The following is a 19555-nucleotide window of genomic DNA, read 5'->3' as shown; positions in this document are numbered from 1 at the left end:
ACTCGACAGCAACCAGGAGAGCGAATGCAGCAAAGATGGGTCACTTTCAAAAAAAAGATGCCAGTAACAGATGAATTAGATCCATTTATTGAGTAACATTTGGATGTTAATACATATAGAAAATCATCATTTTTTAAAGGACTTTTTTAAGTGAATATGCTAAAACAGAGCTTCCTTCATGGCGCTCTCCCTGCTTGAGTCTCAGGATGGGCCAGGCAGAACCAATCAATCAGTCTGTAACTAAAATATTCAGGAGTGGAGGAGCCGCTTGCACAGAGGAGAACTTGCAGAAGGATGATTTACAGGAAGCAAGCATACAGTAAGAGGAGAAACAAACAAGGAGGAATAGATTGTGAGACATTTATAAATACACACAGACAAAGGGATACACTATTAACTGACAGCCTGAGATCACCACCATAAAGACACAGAAAAGGACAAACGGATGAAGAGATGGAATCTAAATGAAGTGTCGTCCCTGCAGAGACAACAGCTAAACGATAAAGAAGTAATTTAGCATTAAGTATATAATCCAGAGAGGCGGCAGGAGACTGTTTACAGAGAGTTTGTTTAAAGCAGATTGGGGAAAAGGAAATCTGGTAGAGACCAGAAAGGAAACAGTAAGTTTAATAAGTAGGGTTTTTATTTTACCCTAAAGAATCTGAAATGTAAAAACTCAACTTATAAATAACAGGATGAAGAAAGAGACCAGCTAAATATAACCCTACTTATGTGCAGAGGTGTTGCTTGTCAGCAGGCAACTGAATGGGGCCCAAGGCCCAGAGACCTGACTAACTTTAAACAGCAGATGATCAAAATGTGCTACATTTGAGCATTGTGAATCAAACAAAGTGGGTTAATTGTATGTTTGTCTTTGACTCCGTATTGAAATAGAGATGATGGTGGGAAACGCATGAGGTGACAGGATTTGCAAACGTGCAGCTACAGCCATCACAGAGTCAGAGGCCCTTACTGTTTACAGATGATCAGACAAGATATAACCAGATCGATCATTCAAGCTCTTTTATTGTGACGTTAGGTCCTCATGTGAGCTCATCATCAAAAAGATGAACCAATCTCAATGCTTCGAGAGAACTAACAGAAAAATAATTTGGCTAGTCAGAGAAGTCAAAGCTCAAAGTTAGACTGTAAACTGTGACAGATTGGGTAATTTGGGCAGTAGATCAGTATACATACATACTGTACATACATACATCCATACATACATACATCCATACATACATACATACATACATACATACATACATACATACATACATACATACATACATATGTTACACATACATACACACTTACATACATATTTTACACAGACAAACATATGCATACATACATTCATGTGTTATACATACATATGTTACACTTGCATAGTACATATTTCGCACACACACACACACACATATGTCACACAGGCATACATACATTCATATGTTACACATACATACACACATACGTTACACATACATAAATACATACAAAGTTATTTCTTGTTCTATCATGTGGTCTGTGAACAGTAAGTGCCTCTGACTATGTGATGTGACACATACATACACACACACATACATACATACGCATACAGTCATACGTATATTACACACACAAATACATACATACATACATACATACATGCATACATACATACATGCATACATACATACATACATACACACACACATACATACATACATACATACATGCATTCATATGTTACACATACACACTGTCTGTAACATGTGTATACATGTAACATGTGTATACATGTTACACATGCATCCATACATACATACATACATCCATACATACATACATACATACATACATACATAAAGATGTTACACAAATATACATGCATACATACATACAAACATATGTCACGCATATAAACATACACGCATGCACATACATACTTAAGTTACACACACATACATACATATTTTACACATACAAACATATGCCACACATGCATACATACGTTCAAGTGTTATACGTACATACATATGTTGCACATGCAAAGTACATATTTCACACACATGCATACATACATTTATCTGTTACACATACATATGTTAAACATGCATACATATGTTACACATACACACATCTATACATACATCTATACTTACACATACATATATACATAAATATATAAACACGCACATGCATGCATATGTACATTACACATTCATACACATGTACATTCATACATACACATGTACATACGTTACACATACATGCACAAATACATACAGAATTTACACATACACACATGCACACATAAACACATACATACCTACTTATATACATACATATGTGACACATTCATATATCGAACATTAACATATACATATCTCACACATAGATACATACATACATCCCTACGTAAATACATACATATTTTATACAGGCATATATACATATGTTACACATACATACATACATAAAACATATGTTACACATACACACATTAATACAGATGTTACACATGCATGCATACATAAACATCTACATACAGACATACATACATATGTTGCACAAATATTCATACATACATAAATACGTTACACACATACATACACACATACATATGTTGCACATACATACATATGCATACATGCATATGTTGCACATACATGCATGAATACATGCATACACATACACATAAATGTTACACCTGCATACATACAGTACATACATACATACATGTGTTACACATGCATACATACAGAAATGAATATGCTACACATCCACATACATGTGACACATGCATGCATATATCATACATTCATTACATTCGTTACGCATACACACATGTTATGTGTTTATGTATGTAAGTACGTATGTATGTGTGTGCACATATGTTGCACATACAAACATATACACATATGTTACACATACATACATACATATGTCACACATACATTCATACATACATATGTTACACACATACATAATACATATGTAACACATGCATACATACATTCATGTGCTAGACATACATACATTGCACACATACACACATATGTCGCACATACACACACATGTTACACATGCATAGATGCATACCCGCATACATACATATGTATTTGACACCTGCATACATACATACATTCATATGCCACACATACACATGCATACATATATATATACATACATGTTCGACACATGCATACATACAGTGCATACATATGTTACACATGCATACATACACACACACATACAAACATTACACATACAGCCATACATCGATATATATATACATACATACATACATACATATGTTACACAAACGTACATACACACAAACATACATATGTTACACGTACACATTCGACACACATACATACATACACATGTTACACATACACATACATTTGTTACACATACATTCATACATGTGTTACACATGCATACATACATTCATATGCCACACATACACACATGCATACATACGACATACATACATACATACATACATTGCACACATACATATGTTACACATACACACATTCACATATATATCACACAAGCATACATACATACATATGAAACACATACACATATGTCACACACATACACATATGTTACACATACATAAATACATATGTTACACATGTATACATATATTCACATGCTACACATACACATGCATACATATGCATACATACATACGCCACACATGCATATATACACATACATACTTTACACACATACAGACATATGTTTCACATACATACACACATGTTACACATGCATAGATACACACATACATACATACATATGTATTTGACACCTGCATGCATACATACATTCATATGCTACACATACACACATGCATACATACGATACACATACATACATACATACATTGCACACATACATATGTTACACATACACACACATTCACATATATATTACACATACATACATACATACATATGAAACACATACACGTATGTTACACAAATACACATGTTACACATACATAAATACATACGTTACACATGCATACATATATTCACATGCTACACATACACATGCATACATATGCATACATACATACATATGCCACACATGCATATATACTCATACATACATACATACATACATACATTACACACATACAGACATATGTTTCACATACATACACACATGTTACACATGCATAGATACACACATACATACATACATACATGTGTATTTGACACCTGCATACATACATACATTCATATGCTACACATGACTATATACACATACACACACATATGTTCCACATGCACACATGCATACATACATATGTTACAGATACACATACATACATACGTTACACATACATACATATGTTACACATGCATTCATATGCTACACATACACACATGCATACTTATGTATACATACGTTACACATACATACACATATAAACACATATGTTACACATACATACATATGTTACGTATGCATATATACACATACGCATACATACATATGTTACACATGCATATATACATACACACATACATAGATAGATACATACATATATACATACATATGCTACACACATATATACATTACACATACATATGTTACACATGCACAAATGCATACATGCATACATACATGCATGCATTCATACATACCTACATACATACATATTTTACACATACACACATACATGCATGTTACAAATGCATATACACACACACATACATACATAAATATGTTGCACATACACACAAACATATGTTACACATGCATATATACACATACATATATATGTACGTTGCACATACACACACACACACACACACACACACACACACACACATACATACATTCACACATACATATTGATCTACTGCCCTCTCATTGACATGTTTCCTGTTGTGACAGATGCCAGTTGTTTCACCTAAGACATGATCATACGACCAGAGGGGCCTCTCAAAAATCAATCAATTTTGTTATGAGTTTGATTTGTGAGTGAGCAATAGAGATGGAATGAAGAGAGAAAGAGAGAGCTTCCCTCAGACAGGGGAGATTAGTGCACTGCAATGATAGGAATTCTGAACCACACACTTTATCAGACGCTCTCACACTCCCTTTGTACCACTGCTAGCTTGGATAACCCCACATACACACAATCATATGATTATTTCTGTGTGTGTGTGTGTGTGTGTGTGTGTGGGTGTGTGTGTGTGTGTAGCCCACTATAAAGCAGGAGGTGCTGGTCAGAGGGTAGAGGAGCAGCTGTTGTTGTGGCTGTCCATTTTGCATTTCCCCTGTCCTTTCTCACACATCAAAGAGGGCCGAGCAGGACCCCTGAAGCTGGCACGACTGCAGAATACACAACACAGACCTCTAAACACCTGACAAGAGACAACACTGAGCCAAGGGAGGCAGGGCAGATGCAGGAAATATGGTAAAAAGTAAGACCTCTTTTGATTTCTAAACAAATGAATAAAACCCAGGTAAAAATGCCCACAAGATAACTGACAAACACTAACACTGCAAGCATGACTCACTCGGATATCCGTGGGTTCATGCATGTTGATTCCAGATATGTAGATTTATGTAAATCTGTGAGACCCTACTGGCAGGACATGGATCTTCTACCTTAACCGGAAATGACACCTTAAGGTCTGCACCTATTATCATTGCCAGAGTTCCTGCAGACCGCACAGAGCCAATCAATCAGTCTTATGTTCAGGACCCTGAAGCTGCAGAACTCACCTCCTCAGCAACCAAAACCACAAGTCTTCAAATGGGGAAGAGGAAGATGTTTGGTGGTACCTGTGAGATGCACAATCTGTTGTGGTGGCTTTCTAAACATAAAGCTAGATTTTTGAGGAACTGTTTTTTTTTGTGGTTTTTAAATGTTTTAATAATATAGGAAAGAATATTTAAAATTCAATATCTCACAGTGGGAATGTCTGGAAATGAGTTTATTTGTATTGTGTGAGTCTCCACCCTCGGCATAAACGCGCTAGGTGTGTATTACAGACACAGGATCACAAGAGTTAGCCATCAGTGAGTGACAACAAAGTATTATGATAGTGTTAGCTGACTTGTGTTAAAATGTGTTAAAGTTACTTGGACCTACACATTTTTTTCTGTTACAATGTGTACACAAATCAAAGCCCCTCTATTACAGATCTATTTTTGTTTTGTCTGTGCTGCCCTCTGCTGGATATTATCTCAGCATGGTTGTGACGTTTATAAAAGTGGTCAGTGCATTGATAGCCAGCATAATCCTACAATCAAATGTATTTAAACATGTAATATTATTATGCAAGTACAGTTTCAATTCCATTCAAATCAAAGGCTTTATTGGCGTTCAAACTTCAGGGATAATTTTGCTAAATCATCAAAGAAAAAGAAGCAAATTATTTGAAATGTAAAGGAAAAACCCATTACGTTGCAAAATTGTTTACTTTTCTATAACTGAACTCTTAAACTTAGCCCCTCCACTGATTGATTGGGAAAGAAATGCTTATAACAACAGATTGTGCAAAAAAACAAACAATAGAAGCTGCTTTGGTAGCAGAAGTATCTGTAGGGGTCTCATGTACTATTCCTGCAGGCTTCTCTTCACATGCTTTTGAATAAAGTCAGCTGGGTCAGGGTCTTCCTTTGACCCCTTTTCATTAGTTCTGTATTCAATAAATTCAACAGAAGAACAAAGCCATCTCTGCATACAGGCTCTACGTCCTCACTCCTCGCCTGTCTCTCTTCATTGTTTTCTTTTTTTCCCCCAATGAGGAAACGTCTTTTCAATTTCCTCCTACCTTTTTATCTTTAGCTTCCCCTGTTGGTCTCACTGGGTTTTCTCCTCTTCTCTCTCTCTCTCTCTCTCTCTCTCATGGGTTTCTTCCTCATCTTTCATCACGCTCTCCTCCCCTTCTCCTTGTCTTGGCTTGTTTCCTTCCTTCCTACTCCATTTTTTTGTTGAATATTTCATTAATTTCCCTCTTTCCTCATTTTTTTTTCTTCCATCATTTTCCCTTAATTTGTCACACTTTTTACACATGAAAATGGGCAATCATTGCTCCCTCTGCATGAAAAGTTTACCCTTCACCCCCTCTTTAAGATGTCCTTGATTAAACCCTTTCACCAGCATACAGACTTTTCCATTTTTTTTATATAAAAATGATGATAATATTTTGACCTTCTACGCCTTTTTATACATCTCACATATCAGTGTATATTATCATTTTATGATGCTAAACTGTGTGAGGATTGGAAACCATAACTATGGGATATCCTCAGACAGAATGAAAATTTTATTTGAAATGTAAAAAAAAAAAAAAACCACTCAAACAATAAAAGAGATAAAAAAAATGAATAAATGAAACTTTAAATTGTTATCCTTTACAATAACTGAGTTCTTCTTTGAAAATTGCATTACCTACCTCCTAATCTTATTTCCCCCCGGTGCAATAACATTATGCATTGTTAAAGCTCCTTCAGAGGGAGCACTTTGTGTTATTGTATTAGGAGTAGAAAGCTCATTTTCTCAACTGCATGTGTCAGCGTGCTCAGCAGAGCAGGGAAATGAGGTCCACAAAAAGAGCGGCTCTATTATCTGCCGTCTCTTCATATATATATATATATATATATATATATATATATATATATATATATATATATATATGAGAGAGAGAGAGAGAGAGAGAAATGTGTGTGTGTGTATATATATGTATACATATGTGTGTGTCTGTGTGTGTAAACATTGTCGTGTTTGTAATTTTACTTTAAGCCAACTCTAAAACTATGGCTTGTTTTATTTGGATGACGTGAACTCAGTGTTCAATTTATTCTTTATTACATTTAATTCCAAACTTAATGTGGGGTATCAGAAAACTGCAAAAGTCCTGTTTTTTTATTATACACAGGGGCTCCAGTAGGTGGCAGCGTTTGCAAATGAGTGCCTTTATTATGTTTCTGAACAATTCCACATACTGTATCTTTACTATACCTGCATATGTATTGCTATTTATTATTTTTGGAACCTTTGATAAAACATCATTTGAAATTTGGCTTTACAGATCTTTGTTGATCAATTTATAAGTTTTCAGTTGTTGTGGTTTTTTGGTTTTTTTTTTTACTTCAGTTGACACCGCCGTTCTGGGTGTTATTTCTGAGGGCAACTATGACTTGTCCTTCCTTTTTCTCATTTAAACACACAACTCTCTCTCACTCTCTTGAAACCAGATATCTTGCATGGGAGAATGTCTATATCAAGTGGAGAAATGATTAGTCATCCCACCTACTCAGTTACCCACTTTATCCAGGCTTGAAGAGATCACAAAGCCATGGCTCAGGGTTATGCACTGCATCCTCCAGCTGCAGCTTAGACTAACTTGTCAAAGCTGTTAAAACCACCATTTCCTGTGCCAGGGGATATTTTTACTGCAGCACAACTGATGCATCACAAACAAAACATGATTCAGCTGCATTACAGTGGAGAACGTGTGCAACTATAGCTTTGGCCTTTGAAGGACCAGTGGTGATAAAACAGTGAAAGAGTTCTTTATTTACAGTCACACAACAGTCCTGATCAATCTTGCTAAAACCGCCATTAGCAGCAGCAGATGTTAGCAACACATTTTTCTACGTGAACTTCTCTTTGCAGCATAGTTGTAGTGGAGTGTAGTGGTGACACATGCCGCAGGCAGGAACACACTGAATTCCATCTTCAAGCCTGAAGTTGTTTTAAGCAGAGTAGAGATGTTTCAACATGCCTACAGTGTGTGGACAGACTGACTCACAGAGGCAGTGAGCTGCTTTTTTAAAGATCGCTACCGAGGTGGATCATAATGCTCAGGTCCTGTACAGTAAGTTCATTTTGCTGTGTTTGCAGCTCGACTGAATTCAGCTTCTAACACAACTTTCCAAGTAAACACACTCACTAACACAGTACCTGTCCTCAACAGAAGTCTTGAAAGAGGACTTTTATTTAATTTGCAAGGTGAAAATAAACAGTCAACAAAGTAATGACAGAATCAGTAGTCATTGCCCCCTCTGCAATTCTTCGAGATTTCTGCTCGGTGTGATTGCTGCAGGGTTTAAATAAAGGTATTTTAAGTTTCCCTGAAAGCACTGCAGAACAGCAAAAGGCAAAGACAAGCACAAGTCGGTTTGGACTCGTTCCCAAATCTAAGCCCCCTGAGGTCCTCATAGTTGATGTAGCATTATAGTTCAACTAATTTCGATGTCTGATCGATGGCTGAACACATATGGATTGTTCATCAGGAAACAACAACAAAGTAAAAGTTTAAAGACTCTTGTTTGAAAGTCTTGGTTTCGTTTCTCCAATCTTGCTTGTCTCATAACACCTCAGAGAATATGTACTTGTCAGACCTTTGTGTTTTGGGAAGCTACAAAATTAACAACGATCACATCTGAATTCTGTTTTGAAAACGTATGTACCTCAAGTATGGATTTAAACTGGTTGATGAAATGATTTTGTTTTATAAAGTAAGAGAACCGTAATATTTTGCATTTTGCAGATACGTTTGCTTGTCTTAAATCACCTGTCTTAAACCTCGTCCTTTTTTCCTTATCAATCAATCCTCATTTATTATTGTGCCAATCCATAACAACTGTTATCTTTAAGACGTTTTACAATAGAGCAGGTGAAAGACCTTACTCATTGTTAAGGGGAGATGGGATAAGATGCAGGAAGGATTCCTCCTTTGTATTCCTTGCATTCCTTTTGTCCACACTTCCTTGCTGAGGTGGAGGTCGCAGCAAGCCGTGCAGGAATGAGGATGACGGTGGTTGTGGGGGCTTACCACTCCGACTTATAATAGCACACACCATACATGAAGCAATATGATTTTAGGTTTGATCGTTTTGTTTCAACTCCTCAGATCCAGTGTTTGTTGTTCCTGCACCACTGAGCAAAACAGAACTATCCAGGATGTGTTTCGCATTATGTCTATCATTATTAAGTCACAGTTGGTGTGTTTGGAAGCGTTTAGATCTCTGCTAGATTTTAAACATTATGTCTGTGGATTGCTCAGGTTGACGTAGGATTACGATGCATTGCAGTGCTGTAAACTTTGCACATTGCCCTCCTAAGGTCCAGACTGCAGCTCTTCCCTCCCTACTGCATCTCTTTCATGTGAACGGGCTGCTAACTGCTGTTGGCTCCTTCAGAGAGCCCACTTAACTGTCCTCTGAGGAGTCCTGCAGGTAACATGAAGGGCCAGAGAAAGGGGGAGGTCCATTGGCCAAATGGCTTCGTAGGATTAGAAGCATTGTCAGCCATTGTCAATGCTACACCCACACTACGATCACCTCTGTAATCTTGTTGTTCCCAATACACAAACCGGGCTGCCAGGAAGGGGCCTGTTTGTCTGCTCCCCCCCCCCCAGTGTCCCTTCAAAACTGGATCACTGTTCTTCAACTTGGTTTAGAAAGAAGGAAAGTCCAAAAATGTTTTAGGCCAAGTACAAAGATTCTGAATTACCTTGGCAGTAGTTACTTTGTCACATAAGGTTTGAAGTGATTATAGACTTTCTGGGTGCATTACAGATTTAAGGAAGCCTGTATTGCGATTGTATTTAAGTTCCTTATACTCTGTTCACGTTTGACTCAGAAAAGCAAAAAAGGAAACATCACAATGTTTTTTTCAAGATTTGAGAGAACTTTCATGTGTCTTAAACCAGTCTGGGGATTTCTTGCAACATTTTGTACAGTTCCTCTTTCTGTGGTCAAAAATCCCAAATGTTGCCACTGAAGGATTTAATTGGTATACAACATGTTCACCTCAAATCATCATAAATAAAAACGTTGATTTTAGTGTCACTGGACAAAAAGACGCAAACACCTACCCACTTCATAGAAATGGAAACAAACTTTTTTACATTTACAAGCACAGTCACACATGAAGTTATATCCTTGCCTGCCCCCATTCAGTCTGATCTGACTCCACCCCTTTGGCTGTTAAGATGCCACCCTTTCTCTGATGACCAATCAAGTTCAAGTCTCAGGAGGTTACTGGATAGAGACCCCTGATGTGTTTGACTTCAGTGTTAGTACACCTGAAAGCAGCACTTTATCTCACCAACTCACCAAGGAGGACAAAGAAACATGCAACACGTATCAGGTAAGTTTGATCTTTAAAAATGTAACCATGCAACATGAAGTATATGAGGGCAATGTGACAGCCAAAATGTACCTGTAAAAGATGGAGATACACGGTAATGAATGTGTTCATTTTTTGAATACTCACAAGTGGATCTCTTTCACCATGTCTTTCAATGTTTGGGTTCATCTGCAGAAGTCAATCACATTTTACTTTTAGAAGAGAAATTTGGGGATTTAAATATCACAAATGAAACATCATATATTGAACTACTCAAAGAGAAAAGAAAACGTTACCTGAAGCATGTACAATATGTTTTTGTTTTTTTAAAAAAAGGTTTGATTTTGCCACATTGCAATGTGTGTTTTCCTCACAGACTCCAAATTAAATACGAACATGCCTCGGTCTCCTCCAGCAGCCGACTCATACCAGCAGGGCTGCATCAGGATGAGGCTAGAGAACGCTGATCTGTGGAAATCCTTTGACAACATCGGAACAGAGATGATCATAACAAAGCACGGCAGGTAACCCGTATGGCTTTTTTTTTTTTTTTTAAATCTACAAAGGGTTTGCAGAGCAGATACTTTTGCCTTAAAAGAGTCATGGAAATTATTTTCAGGAGAAAAGCATTTGATCCCATTGACATGTGAAACCCTTCTCAAGCAAAAACCTGACTCTAGATTCCTTTACCTTGTTTCAGGAGAATGTTTCCACACTGCAGCATCAGTGTCTCTGGGCTCCAACCTTTTGCAAATTACGTCATCATGGTGGACATGGTTCCTGTAGACAGCTTCAAATACAAGGTAAATGCATATGCAACATAAACTGAGCACCTTTAGTGCACCACTGTCCTTCCCTGGTTTAAACAGAACAGAAACATTTTCAATGTCTTGATTCCCACATTAAGATTGGCTTTCTGCGGACAGAACCCAACAGATTACAGTATGTAAAACGCAGCAGTCTGCAGCCAGACATTGGCCTTCCCACTCTAGGCCATTCACTGCTGCATTTCAAAGCCTTTCATTGCTTCCTGTTTGTGCGCTCTCGGCTGGGGGCCCAATCAATTAGCATCCCTCCTCATTCATTGAGGCTTGAATGAGAGCAGTTGGCCGTCCATACACTCCACATTAACCACTGGGGCCCATTTGGTCACAGATATCACTCGTAGCACACACTTGAAAACTATTAGGATGAGAAAAAGGAAAGTACTACAGGAGAGTTTGACTGTATTTGTTGGTGAGCGGATATTACGGAACATTTTTCAGCGACTTAACTACAAAAAAAGAAAAAAAAAGAAAAACATGAAGGTTTTGGTTAATCAGACATGTCTGGGGGTAACCATCATCTGAAATGTCTCTGCAGTGGAAGAAGGCACAGTGGGAGATTGCAGGAAAGGCTGAGCCCCAGCCCCCATGTCGGACATACATGCACCCAGACTCCCCAGCCCCAGGAAGCCACTGGATGAAGCAGTCTTTGTCTTTTCTAAAGATGAAGCTCACCAACAACACATTAGACCAATACGGCCATGTAAGAAACCAGTATACCTGTTTAGTTAAAACCTTTAGCATTTTTAACCTTCATTGCGTGTTTGTTTTGCTCACTCTGCTTTTTCTTTTACACACCAGATCATTCTACACTCTATGCATCGCTACTACCCAAGGTTTCACATTGCCCAGACAGACAGTCCTTACACCGTCCGCTGGGGCTCCTTTCAGACCTTCTCCTTCCCGGAGACCACCTTCACTTCAGTCACCGCCTACCAAAACCAAAAGGTAAAGACATTAAGCAGAAAATAAGCAAACTGTTAACCCAACACTTACTGTATGTTGGATCTTGAACCAATGCTTAATTTTCCCACCCATGTCCTTTTTAAGATCACAAAGCTGAAGATCGACAACAACCCATTCGCTAAGGGATTTAGGGAGGGAGGCACCCACTCCCACAGTAAAAGGTAAGACTCATATATCAGACATGTAGAGTTCTGGCATGCGGGGTGTTCACAAGCATTAATAACTATGCCTACAAAGAAGTGTTTATTTGTATATGTACAGTATATATTTTATTAGATCCTTGCATCTTGTAATGTTAGATTATGTTTCACTTGCCTTTCCATACAAAGCAGATCGATGTCATTTCCTACGCTGCTTAAACTCAGTGATATAAATGTTACCAATTGAAAACTTCTGCCATTTTACTCTGACATCACAACTACGACTGGAAAGCTGTTTTTGAGATGTACTGGCTTTTTCAGGTATTTAATTTCTAGAATGGGACATTCTAACAAGTTATAAATCACATATTAATAAGATAGCATAACCAAAATGCTAATGTTACTATTCGAACACTTTTGAAATAGCTTGAAGTCAGTTGTATTTTTCGTTGCAGCTGGTAAACACAACGTTCAAACTTGGCCCCTCCTCTTTGGCTTTTCACCACCAGGAGCTCAAGCAGGACTGTAGCATACATGTTTACTGCCTGAACTTAAACTGTAAGCTATCGCACACTAGCACAAGCTAACCACTGGTGTGTGTGTTTTCAAGGTGTCGATCAAATGGAAGCCCTCCTGCAAAAAGAGCCACATTAGAGAGAAAAACTCTTTCCAACAGTCCTCCAAGTACGTTAAGTTATTCATTTTTTTCACAATCTTTTCACCTCTACAGATAAAACTGTTGGAAACATGGCTAATCACTCCTTTTAAATCAACATGACAGTGTCTTTACACACATCACATTTAAACATTGTATTTCCCTGTCAGGCCTGCAGAGGATGCCCTCCACCTCTCAGTCAGTGCTGGCAGAAAAGAACCAGGCGCCCACACAGCAGTCAGTGAAGGGGGGTGACCTTCCACGCTGGGCTTTGGAGCAGGACCCTTCTGAGAGTCTCCATGCTGAGTCCCTGGAGCTTTACGAGAACGACTACTGCTGTGAAGAACAGATGGTTCCTGCCTCTGTGCCTTACCAGCCTTACAGGTATGACACGATGCCTCCTGGAGGGATATAATGAGTCTTGGTTAAAAAAATAAATAAATTAAAGATTAAAAAATAATAATAATAACTAAAAATGAAGCAATAATGGTGGAAAAATGTGACAACACAAAGCAGGGATGGGTTTTCATTCCATCATGCATTAAACATTTAAAGCCGTTGAGACTCCATGACAGCTAACAGATCATCACGGGCTCTAAGTATAATAATGCACACATGAATTAACCATCACATGACTTTCTTTCCCCCAGATCATTTGAGTACGTCAGATATCCACTGCCTCCCAGTGACATCGATGTACCACACACCGCCTCCCACCCTCCAGCTCATCCACTTACCATAGCTGAACATAATGTCCAGCAACATGGCTACTACAACCCTCCTCACCACCACAACCATGCAGCAGACTGGAGCCAGTATCCACTCTTCTCCTACTCCTGCTGGTGAGCGTCGGCCTGTTGAAATGTTGACGTCATTGATTCAGAATGGATCCATACTAGCTCTAGAGGGTGATGTTTCTACACAAAGAGGGACTCACAAGGAACTCCAGTTTTGTAAAGTGTATAATTATGTACAAAGAATACAGCTTAAAGCTTAAAACATGTATGAGATGGGGTCACTTTATTTTTTGTCTGTATCACAGGACTTATCGTCCTTTTAATATGAAGTGAATATGTCCTGTCTTTTTTATATCCCTAATAATAATGTGTGTTAAGAAGATGAAGAATGGGTTTAAAAACACAATATACTGCAAATACTGTGATATATATCCAGTCAACTGGGAAATAAATGTGATATTAAATCTGCAGGTGTGATGGACCCACATACTGTATCTGACCTTAAATAAGACATTACAATATCATGTTGGTGCAACCAATGTTTCTTTTTTTATATATATATAGATAAAGTCTTCATATATAACAGGCGAATGGAATTGATTAAAACTAAGGTATTAAAATGAAAAGAATATATGATACTTCAATTCAACACCCGCCTGTCTATAACATGTTTATATACAGTATATCCTAAGAGCAACAGAGGAGTCTTAATTTGTTGGAAGTTGTAACTGCAAAACAGTGACAATTTTGTAGTCTTGAATTCAATAAATGCAGATGAAAAAATGTAAACACTGTTTGGCATTGAACATCATTTTTGATTTTTGATCAAATCTCTGCTGAATAATTAAGCTACAAGTGACTACATTCATGATAGTATAGAAATATAGTACAGAAATATGCTACTCGCACACATGCACTCTAGACACTTTAGAAATGCAACAAAGGGGGAGTGAGAACGCTGCACAGTTAGGGTTTCTTTACCTATGAGTTCTCAGGAAAGGAACTGGCACTAGACCAATTTCCATACCAGGACTTGACCCAAAGACCCTCCCACCACCAGTTTCAAACCATGTCCTTAGCTACATTTTAGGGCGGCTGTGGCAGAGTCAGTCGTCTCTCACCTGGAAGGTTGGGGCTTAATCCCCAGCTCCTGCAGCAACATGTCTGATGGGTGCTCGGGCAAGACACTTCATTGCTCCCGCTGCTTCATCAGCGGCATATGCATATGTGTGAATAACTAAGTGTACGATGAAATGTGAAAGCACTTTGAGCAGATCGTAGACTACACCACAAAAAAAGCTCCAAAAAGCAACAAAAAAAAGCAACAAAAAAGCTGATGTATGGCACAATTCCATTTACCATTTGTGAAACCATTCTCATCTCATTCCAGCTGTTTTGACAGGCAGATTTTTGAAAGAAAATACAAAAATAGCACCCTAACATGCTCTCAATGATAGTTATTGGTAAATGGATATAAAAATAGAAAGGAAACTGTTGGACAACCAGTATGGATTGTGTGGTAGTCCATCTTGTGAGCACTGAAAAAACAGCTAGTTGGTATGCTAAAAACCCCTGATAGTCAGGATTCATCCTCATGGGGTCATGAATGTTTGTACATTTATTGTTGCAATCCATCAAATTAATGAAGAATAATTTCAGAGTAAAAAAAGCGTGGAATGAACTTCTGTTTCAAAAATCAAAATAAAGAAAGCTGTGCTAGTAGTGTGGCTACACAGAGCTAACATAAAGCTCCATTCTTTTGACCTTGCTGCTCCAGTAATCTGATGCCATACTTCGCTGTCCTGAGAGTACATCTATTAGATAACAACAAGCTGTTTTCATCAACTGTATTACAACCACACCACCACCACCACAAGAAAGAACATGAACGATGGAGCTTTGAGAGACTGTCCCCGAGCAGAGTCTGACCTGATAAAGCCGTGACAGACAGCAAGTGTGGAATTACCGTCACAGTCTGGCATAGTTTCCCCAGCAGAAGGCAGAAACGTCTGTGCTGTAAATGTTTTACGAGAGAGAGGGAAGCCATATCTGGGACATTTATGAAGCTTCAGGGAGCTCATACAGCAAAGGAATTCTAGAGCAAATCAAATGCCATGTTTTTTGCATCATACACTTTTTTTTTTTAATGTCACTGTAAATTATACATGGCCAACTAAGAGGCAAGAGAGACGTACGAAACAGGGAGCCAAGCGTTTCATACATTGTTTCCAATGAACACAATGAGTCACAAGACATGTTTGCTGAATGTACAGAATGACTTTGTTATCACGGTATGGTGGTTTTTACCGCCAGCGTTTCCTGAGGTAGACCAGGTCATCTGGGTCACCCACATAGCTTATCCTGGATTCCTCTCACCTCACTGTAAAATGAATTATGGGCCACAGATGGGGTCAATTAGTGTGCTGGATGTATAATTCCAACACTGTAGGGCATTGAGAAGTTAGTTATGGCTTCAACAAGTATGCTTTTTCTGTCCCTGACATGAACTGTATCAAGGAAGAGGTTATGTAAAAGCGTTTTTAAAGAAACATTTTGCCGCTATTTTGCCATGAATAGCAGCTTCAAATTCTTTTTGGTGATGCACTTTCCATTCACCACCCTGAATACCAGTTATTACACTGCATACTGGTTTCCAAGCCTATTTGGTTAACCTCAAGAACCTGAAGAAAAACACATAAAGTTGAGGAGAGCATGGACACGTCCAGAGGGCCAGGGGTGCCATTGGCCCCCCCTTGAAATCTTATTGGCCCCTCAAGGTGCCACCACAGAATCTTTAAATCTTATTTGCTAGTTAGTTTGCCAGAGTTGGAACTTAAGTTGAAATCAAACCCATCAAAATTAAAAAAGAAAAAAAAAAACAATAGGCCTGAATTAAAAAACGGTTGTATAAGAAATAACGACTATTTAAAGGGGATATGTTATTAAAAATCAACTTTTATAGTGTTTTTGAATTTTCATCTGTATGACATTTCTAATAAATCCATCCAGTCCTTTGTTTATGGTCTGCATAAGTCTTACAATACAGAGAATAATGATCCGTTTTAAATGTTTTAAAATTGTGACATCCCAAGTTGGATTCTGGTCAAAAAAAAAAATCCACCCGTGGGATCCACCTCTAGCCTAGAGCAAAAATGTTGTGCAGGTCCACTATTTTTATTCTCACTACAGAGGAGTGATGTCTACGGGAAAACTCAGGGGGTCTCATTGCATTTAAAGAGACACACACCAAAATGGAGCTTTCTGAGGGAGCTGGTTTCTACAGGGTCAAAAACCTCCTCTGCTGCTTGATTCATGTTAAAAAATGTGACATTATGACCAAAACACAGCACAGAAGTTTCATTTAGACAACAGGGGACTGTTTGAAGAGGTGGAAAAGGAGGATAATATGTCCTCTTTAAAGCTTTAAAATGATATAATTGGGTTCATCAACGTTAGTTAATTTATTATTAAAACAGCACTACTTGTACGGGGTATTTCAACAGTTGCGACAATTTGCTTCTAAGAAATGAATCTCTTTGAATGTAGGAATTAATGAAACTACAGCATTTAGATACCTGACTGGTGGATCCTGCAGAGGGATGACATAAAAGTGATTCTGCCAATTTCAATGCATAGCAAGCACTGGATGTTGCCTGTCAATACTACTTCATGAAACAAGTCATGTACAGAATACAAGATGCATGGTTTTGAAACACATTTTTACAGTCCAATGGGATGTAAACCTAAAAAAGGCAGTATGCATTGTAGACTGATGTAAATCCATCTGTACATTATTGCTCACTGGCCCAACTATTGATTAACAGTAATAACACACAATATTGATGAACATTAATAATGTCAATCTTCCTCCAAATGAGAGCAATTGTAGCTTCTAAGTTACTAAAAGCCCACTAGGTGCAGAGAAAAGAGACATTGTGAGTTCAGATTAGCTACAAAACTACAAACTTGCAAGTTCATGTGGAGAAGAGGAACATGTCTCCTTCATTATTTAAATCAAGGTCAAGTATGTCAATATACAGTATTTTTTAAATTCCTGTTACAACCTCTTTAATCCTCTACTAAACTAAATTGTATTCCTATTTTGTAATGTGAATCATTTATTGTCAAAGCCTTAGATGGCAACGGTTCACTGCATTCACCTCTGCCACCTTCAGACAAATACTCTACATCATTACAGCTGCCAGCACAGATAGTTTAAGGGCGGCAGTGGTAATGGACTGTGGGAACGCCTTCATCGACCACCCAACATATCCATTTTAACACACACACACACACACACACACACACACACACACACACACACACACACACACACACACACACACACACACACACACACACACACACACACACACACACACACACACACACACACACACACACACACACACACACACACACACACACACACACACACACACACACACACACACACACACACACACACACACACACACACACACACACACACACACACACACACACACACACACACACACACACACACACCCCTGGGGAGAGGTCAGGCTCAGCCAAGTTTGATTCATTAGGGTCATTCTCGATGCCGCCACAGCCTATCACAGCCCAGAGAAACACATTGACAGGCTTTAATGGCAGTTTAACCATGAACACACACACACAAAGCCAACATTCAGTGAGAGGGGACTCAATTTGCTCATCACATTACACTTTCAAAGTTTTAATTCCAAAAAAAAGATCTTACCATAAAAAGGGCCTTAAACTAAAAAATTCCTCCTCTGATAAATGTTACAGTGAAACATTCAAGAAGTCACACTGTTATTTTGACTTTCACAATGTAGAACATGATCTCATAGGATTTGATGTTGAGAGCATTAGTCGTTTACGCAGTAGTTTGTTCAGTCTTACAGTCTGGAAGGATTAGCTAGTAGTTCTTGTTTGCTGAAAAGATGCTACACAGACAGTTTGATACCAGCATGTGTGACTTCTGATGCAGAGGCAAAAACCAACATATCCATCTATGCTTCAATAAAGCTCCAGAGAGGGTTCACATGAACTCTTGGAATCCTCAAAGCAAGCCCTGCTTCCGGACTACAACATGAAGAACTACAAGCATGGCTGCGTCT

General features: G+C 38.2%; 1 protein-coding gene across 1 annotated transcript; it reads left to right on the top strand.

Annotated features, from left to right (window-relative positions):
* Positions 1-11503: 11503 nt before the first annotated feature.
* On the top strand, positions 11504-14985 carry LOC306836607 (T-box-containing protein TBX6L-like; the record flags this gene model as incomplete). The annotated part of the gene is made up of 8 exons (XM_079363783.1): positions 11504-11631; positions 11808-11910; positions 12470-12634; positions 12733-12879; positions 12982-13058; positions 13648-13721; positions 13863-14076; positions 14343-14985. The coding sequence occupies 8 exons, from the start codon at positions 11504-11506 to the stop codon at positions 14536-14538; spliced, it is 1104 nt and encodes a 367-aa protein (XP_079219909.1). The 3' UTR covers positions 14539-14985.
* Positions 14986-19555: the final 4570 nt, after the last annotated feature.

The sequence above is a fragment of the Symphodus melops genome (genome assembly GCF_947650265.1).
Source record: "Symphodus melops genome assembly, chromosome: 16".
NCBI lineage: Eukaryota > Metazoa > Chordata > Actinopteri > Labriformes > Labridae > Symphodus > Symphodus melops.
Note: the sequence above shows the minus strand (reverse complement) of the source record. Positions and strands in the feature narration are given on the sequence as shown.